Source organism: Bombina bombina, chromosome 10 (assembly GCF_027579735.1).
Source record: "Bombina bombina isolate aBomBom1 chromosome 10, aBomBom1.pri, whole genome shotgun sequence".
In the NCBI taxonomy this organism is placed as follows: domain Eukaryota; kingdom Metazoa; phylum Chordata; class Amphibia; order Anura; family Bombinatoridae; genus Bombina; species Bombina bombina.
In genome coordinates this window covers 26,099,917-26,107,507 of record NC_069508.1, presented here as the reverse complement: position 1 = coordinate 26,107,507, position 7,591 = coordinate 26,099,917, and the positions used below count along the sequence as shown (strand labels likewise).

The window sequence follows — 7,591 nt, the reverse complement described above, 5'->3', positions numbered from 1 at the left end:
CATACATAAGTATATTCCCATCCTGAGTAAGACACTTCTTTTTGCTTACCAGGATTATGGGGTGTGTCAATGTTCACCAATACACCTGTGAGATTTATCTTTATCAGCCAATAAACAAATTGTCCCTCGGGACCGGATATGCACAAACACTTTCTGTTTCAATATCAATGTAATAATGCTTTTTTGCATATACAATACCTATTTTTTATGTTTAGTAATAATGTAACCAGTATCCCTTAATTTCTTATTTCTATGGTTAAAGGGACACTGAACCCAAAATGTTTCTTTCGTGATTAAAATAGAGCATGCAATTTTAAGCAACTTTTTCATTTACTCCTATTATCATTTTTCTTCGTTCTCTTGCTATCTTTATTTGAAAAATAAGGCATCTAAGCTTTTTTCCTTGGTTTCAGTACTCTGGACAGCACTTTTTTATTGGTGGATGAATGTATCCACCAATCAGCAAGGACAACCCAGGTTGTTCACCAAAAATGGGCCGGCATCTAAACTTACATTCTTGCATTTCAAATAAAGTTACCAAAAGAATAAAAAAAAATTGATAATAGGAGTAAATTAGAAAATTGCTTAAAATTTCATGCTCTATCTGAATCACAAAAGAAATAATTTGGGTTCAGTGTCCCTTTAATACATCTGATTATCCATGTATGTAAAGGGTTAAATAACTTTCTTTACTGTTACCAAGCGTTTACAAAACACATATATTTGTCATAGAAATGGAAACACAGAAGAGATATATATGTAAATATTTTATTGATTACTTTCATAAATAATTATATTTAAAATTCCTTGAATATAAAATTAAAGTCATTTACAATTTATTTCCAGTATTACAATTGTCACAAAATAAGCTACATTTTGATAAATAAACATATTTAATTAAGAAACAATACACTGCTGAATTCTGTTTGCTAAAGAATTGCTGGATTGTGATAGCTGCCAAATATGAACGCTATAAAATGCGAACTCCTTCAGGAAGGAATGTAACATTCAAGTTGTTGTTTTTTTTTATACAAATATACAAAGTTTTGGTCTTCTGTTAACAATTTGCATTAACAAAACAAAAAAATAGTGTAAGGGCCAGAATACTTAGCAGATAATTTACAAACAGAAAACAGTTTAATATAATATGCTCCAAAAAAGAAGCGATTCATTTGCTCCAATATTATGAAGCACTAAAATATTTCAGTCTGTTGTAACAAAGTCCAGATAAAAAATATCCAGCTCCAAAGATCTTTTTTTCCCACAAAAAAAGTCCATAGAAGACATTGCACAATTTTCCAAAAACTGCAAGTTCTCCCCATTTTACTCAAGTAAAAGGTAATTGTCCCTTTTTTAATGTTTTTTTTTCTTCAGATTTAATCTCTGAATTTGTGAATATCATTGAATAGTCTGTAGTACGGGTAAGCTTCGTTGGTGTGAGGGCAGTTGAAGTTGCATCTACATGACTGGATCATCATAACATTTTTAGTAAAAAACTCTCCATCTTCACAACGGAATCTGATTTTGACAGTCCTTGTTTGTTGCGGTGTACAGCATCGCCCATCCACGCAAGAACCACAGTACTTAGGACGATACTTTTTCACACTTGAACATCCGGCATATGTGTATCTAACTGGAGCTGAAGATTTTTTGGTCTTTGTACATTTTTTTCCCTTCTGAAAGTAGAAAAAACAGAAATGAATTAATTACGTGACTCAGAATCACCATATATGGACTTCCTAGAGAAGACAAAACACATTGGTACAAGGGAACAAGGCTCACCTTTAAACTGGCATAGCTGGGCTGCCCACATGGGCGAACTTCACAGATCCTAGTTTCTCTCACAAGTCTGCAGTTACTGTTGTCATTAGTCACCCTTGTTGAAATTCCAGTTCCACATGTTTTTGAGCACTGGGACCATGATGTGGTCTGAACAATACACTTTGGATTTTCAACAGCACGACTTTGTGGATCAGAGCCAAAAACTACAGGGGAAAAAAAAGAGAGAAAAAAAAAATTTGAATGCTTGCTCCAATTAATAAAATGCCCATTTCTATACATTTGTTATTCGGTTCTACAAATGACATACTATAAATACATCTTCATCTAAATCGCTCATGACTTGTCTGTACAAGAACTCTTAATAGCATATTTGAAATAGTCGCACTATAAATAGCTTTAGTTTAGAAAGAAAAAATGTACTTACCAGGTAACATTTTGAGTCCTCCTTTGATGACTGCAACAAATTCATTTTTGCTGGTCAGTTCGCCTTCATTAGTGTCTAATCCAAATTCTTTGTTAAAAAAGTCGTCCAACTCGTCCACAGAGTCTTTATCTTCATCACAGACCCATTCCTCACAGCACTGCCCTGGGACCTTTACTAGTCTTGGGTTTGAGCAGCCCAGGTTAGGGAGGGAGAGTTCTTGTGGGCACAGGGGTAAGCAGCCCACAGCTCCGTCTATGCATGTGCACTGATGTTTGCAGTTGGGCTGAAAGCTCTCTCCATTCTGATATATCCTGGAGTTGTATTCACAAGGTCTTCCTTCTGACTTTGCTGCAGGAAAAGAGAAAAAAAGGAAAGGTTAGGATTCAGTCTGACTTTCCATTCGCATTGCACATACACATGCTATGAATTAAAAGTTCTTTTACATTTTCCTATAACTCCCCAGTGAATTTCACATTGAACAATAAGTCAGTCAGGAATGACTTTTCCTTAAGCTCTTTTTAGTACAGCCCAGACACTGAATTGCATTCCACACTGCTGAAATCATATGCTTTTTTGCCAAGCTAACATCAACAACGCACAACCGTACAAGGACTCAGTTTTACTAAACTCCTTGAGGATTTCGCCCAATTAAAACTCATTTCTCTCTAGAAGGGTCTGCAATACTATACAGATGACACAAGACAATACATGCAGAAGGCTTCTTACCTCTGCAGATGCCTTTGATAGCTCTGGAGCTTGCTCCGAAATTGCATTCCAGTCCCTTGGTGTGATCACAAGGCTGAGTTTTGCTGCAGTCTTCATTAAGTTGCCTGGCACACACTTTGCAACAGCCACAGCTGTCCAATACCAAACCAACCCCTGGGGCACATCTGGGCACTTCTACAGGGCACTGGCACACAGCAGGGCATGAAGAATAAGCCTGTAAAGAAGAACAGAGAAAAAAAATCATTAATAAACTTTTTTTTTATGTCTTAAGCAGCTAAGAACAAATCAAACACTAGTCCAGTTTAACTCTTTATCTGCCAAGGAGGGCTGCAGCAGTATTTAACCCCTTAACAAACAGGGAGGGTTACAATGGAATGTTCTAGCTGAACACAAAATATTATGTTTAGGCAAAAGGGGGGTTAACTACTATTTTAGCACATGGCCATGACAGGTCATTTAAACTTTCATATATTGCTCTTCTATTGTTTCCATCAAATCGTTAACATTTGCTCACAGCACTGTAACTCGGCACCCAATTGATGCACTATTATTCTTACTTAATATCATGTATACTATTTGTTTTACAAGCTAAGCTTTCATTTAAGGGAACCAGGAGACTGTAACTTTTTTTATAATAAAAAGTGTACTTACCAAATCTAACATTCCAACAAGAAATGCAGCAACCACAATAGGATTCATTTTTGGAAGTAAAAAAAAAGTCACAATAAAAAAAATAAAATGCACAGAGCGCAGGTGCAAGTTCCTCGCGTGTCTCTGACTGAGGAGCTAATGTCTCTGCTGGAGCGGCTTTGCAGACTGGAGAAGAGCGGGTATTCGGCTCCTTATATATCACTCCGCAGCACGCAGCACCGGTGACGTCTCCGCTGGGCTAACGTTCCAGCATTCACAAAACATCTCAGGAATGTTTGTTGGCGCGATCCTCGGCCAAGTCCCTCCCCGTCTAATGGGAGCTTTTTGTCCCACAAGGAGAAGAAAAAAACTCAGCTCAGGCTGTAGCTTTCAAAGACCGTTTTCTTCCAACTAGAAAAAAAAAGTCTAAAAAAGCCTCAGAATTTGTATAAACAAGTTATGGGTTTCCTTTTTGTCAAGAGATGGTGGAATTCAGTTTACCAGTTTGGCAAAGAATTCACAGAAGCATTGTCAATGGGTTGCTTTTATAAAAGATAGATAGATAGATAGATAGATAGATAGATAGATAGATATAGATATAGATAGGTATATAGACAGATGATTAGATAGATATAAATTAGATAGATGAATTGATATATTTATAGAGAGATGATAGATAATAGATTAGATATAGATAGATTAGATAGATGATAGACCAATAGATTGATAGATTAATAGAGAGATGGTAGATAATGGATTATATAATGGATTATATATAGATTAATAGATAGATGATAAATTATATAGATTAGGTTAGATACATGATAGATTGATTAGATAGATAATAGATAAATACATGATAGATAGAGAAATAGATGATAATATAAGATAGATGAAAGTTAGATATATAGCTAGATCGATGATAAATAGATTTGATAGATAGACACACAGATAATAGATAGCTAGATAGACTTGATAGATGATAGATTATATAGATCAGTGATTTTTAACCTTTTTTTTGCCGTGGCACACTTTTTTACATTAAAAAATCCTGTGGCACACCACCATCCCAAAATTTTAAAAAAATCACACATTGTAGCCTAATACAGCATATATATATATACACATACACACAAACACACACATGCTGTATGTAGTAGCCTAATACAGCATATATATATATATATATACACATACACACAAACACACACATACTGTATGTATTGTGCTGTTATGCCATGCCTCCTACAAACTACCCCTGCACTGGGAGTAAAAAACAAGCAAAGTTTAAAAAATATGTCACACTGTTGTCAGTCTGCCGTGGCACACCTGAGGATCTCTCACAGCACACTAGTGTGCCACGGCACACTGGTTGAAAAACACTGATATAGATAGATTAGGTTAGATACATGGATACATGATAGATTGAATAGATAGGTAATAGATACATGATAGATAGATGATAGAGAACTAGACAGATGATAATATAAGATTGGTAAAAGCTAGATATATAGCTAGATCGATGATGAATAGATTTGATAGATAGACGGATAGGCAATAGATAGACTTGATAGATGATAGATTATATAGATAGATGATAGAGAACTAGACAGATGATAATATAAGATAGATGAAAGCTAGATATATAGCTAGATCGATGATGAATAGATTTGATAGATAGACAGACAGATAATAGATAGCTAGATAGACTTGACAGATGATAGATTATATAGATAGATGATAGATTAGGTTAGATAGATGGATAAATGATAGATTGAATAGGTAGATGATGATAGAGAAATAGACAGATGATAATATAAGATAGATGAAAGATAGATATATTGATAGATGATTTTATAGCTAGATAGATAAATAGAAATGGCAATAAGTATATGTTGGATTATGTATGTATTTTATCAGAAAATAATATACTATTTTGTGCATCTATTAACCCTTTCTTTAAGTTATGTGTAAATGCAAGTTCTAAATGAACTATCTTTAAATCTTTACATAAAACAAGTTTGACCTGGAATTTTTAAAAGATTCATATGCAGCAGGGCAAGTCATTTAGGAATGTATTAGGTTATATATCTATGGATCTCAGACAATGCAATTGAGTTAAATGTGTCCTTGCAAACTAAAATAAAGAAGAATGTTCATTATAAATACTGGCAGCTCCATCTGGGCACAAGATGTGGTCACTGGGTTTTCACCTCATTATGGGAAATAAAGCAATACACATTAACCATATCTGATCACAGAATCACCCTCACACCCCACAACCACAGCACTTGAGGTTTGTCCAAAATGTCCTGTGATTGTTTTATAGTAACTAATCATACACTAGATATTAGTAGGAATTAGTTTATATATTTATCACATTGCCAGTAAGCAATAACATCCTGCAAACAGAGGATATTCAGTAAAGAGATAGCTGGTATTATTGATAGCAGGTCTGATAGGCTGCTAATTACTCAGGGAGCAGGTTCACTGCATACTTAGCTCACTTTGACCTATGTGCTCAGAGCTTGACTGATTACAGGGGATGCTGTCGATAGCTGTGTGTTGCTAACTGCTACACTGACAGATTGTGTGGTTACAGTGCTCAGTTTCTACAAAATATTTTGTTGGTGTTTTTAAACATCATCAGTGCCTTGATAAGTTAAACTTCTTGTATTTGGGTAACTATCTATCTACCTATCTATCTCGGTCTGTCTGTCTGTCTATCTATCTATCTCTATTTGTCTATCTATCATCTATCTATCTATCTATCTATCTATCTATCTATCTATCTATCTGTCTACCTGACTGTCTGTCTGTATCTGCCAACTGCCTTATCTATCTAAATATCTATTCAATTATATTTAGCTATCCTTCTATTATATTATCTGTCTGTCTATCTATTATATTTGGCTATCTATCCTTCTGTTATATTATCTTTTTATATATCTATTATATTATCTATCTCTATCTATCTAGCATTTATATATCTATTATATTATCTATCTATCTATCTCTGTCTATAGCTATCTATCATTTATATATCTATTATATTATCTATCTATCTCTATCATTTGTCTATTAGATTATATATCTATCCTTCTATTATATTATCCATCTATCATCTATTTGTCCATTTATTATATATATTATATTATCTATCTATATCTATCTATCATTTATATATATATTATATTATCTATATCTATCTATCATTTATATATCTATTATATGATCTATCTATATCTATCATTTATCTATCTATTATATTATCTATGTATCCTTCTATTATATTATCCATCTATCATCTATCTATTTGTCCATTTATATCTATTAAAAAAGTATATGATTCATATTCTTTTAAAGGATATAAAAGTCAAAATGAAATGTTCATGGCTCAGATAGAGACTTTACAGTGTAGTTCTGTTATAAATTTGACTTCATTCTATCTGTACCCTGTGTTAAAAGACCAAACATACCTAGCTATGCTCAGGAGAAGCAGTACACTGCTAGTAGCGAGCTGGTGATTAGTGGCTACACACATATGCATCCTGCTATTGGCTCACCAGATGTGTTCAGGGGTTAAACACATAGCTATAAAAATAGTAACATGCTTTGAATGGATATAAAACCCACATTTTTGCTTTAATGATTCAGATAGAACAGCAATTTTAAGCAACTTTCTAATTTACTCCTATTATCAAATTTGCTTCATTCTCTTGGTATCATTTGTAGAAGGAGCAGCAATGCACTTCTGGTTTGTAACTGAGCCAATGGCAATCAGTTTATATATGCAGCCACCAATCAGCAGCTAGAACATACGTTCTTTGCTGCTCCTGAGCTTACCTAGATAAATGTTTCAGCAAAGGATAACAAGAGAAGGAAGCAAATTAAATAATAGAAGTAAAATTGAAAGTTGTTTAAAATTGTATTCTCTATCTGAATCATGAAAGGAACATTTTGGGTTTCATGTCCCTTTAACACACAAGTACATTTTCTTTTATGTCCCTTTAACTGTTTGGCTGCCAA

The 7,591-nt window shown here is 33.9% G+C and overlaps 1 protein-coding gene across 1 annotated transcript; it reads right to left on the bottom strand.

Moving 5' to 3' along the window:
* Window positions 1-754: 754 nt before the first annotated feature.
* On the bottom strand, window positions 755-3,746 carry CCN1 (cellular communication network factor 1). The gene is made up of 5 exons (XM_053693891.1): window positions 3,584-3,746; window positions 2,933-3,146; window positions 2,207-2,554; window positions 1,783-1,985; window positions 755-1,676 (listed from the first exon to the last, which is right to left on the bottom strand). The coding sequence occupies exons 1-5, from the start codon at window positions 3,629-3,631 to the stop codon at window positions 1,377-1,379; spliced, it is 1,113 nt and encodes a 370-aa protein (XP_053549866.1). The 5' UTR covers window positions 3,632-3,746; the 3' UTR covers window positions 755-1,376.
* Window positions 3,747-7,591: the final 3,845 nt, after the last annotated feature.

What these genes read in the sequence shown, in the direction of transcription:
- CCN1 (XM_053693891.1), bottom strand. Translation starts at nt 3,631, where the DNA reads ATGAATCCTATTGTGGTTGCTGCATTTCTTGTTGGAATGTTAGATTTG. An exon ending in TTGTTGGAATGTTAGATTTG is followed by an intron (nt 3,147 to 3,583) that starts GTAAGTACACTT and finishes TCTTCTTTACAG; the next exon opens with GCTTATTCTTCATGCCCTGC. An exon ending in TATCAAAGGCATCTGCAGAG is followed by an intron (nt 2,555 to 2,932) that starts GTAAGAAGCCTT and finishes CTTTTCCTGCAG; the next exon opens with CAAAGTCAGAAGGAAGACCT.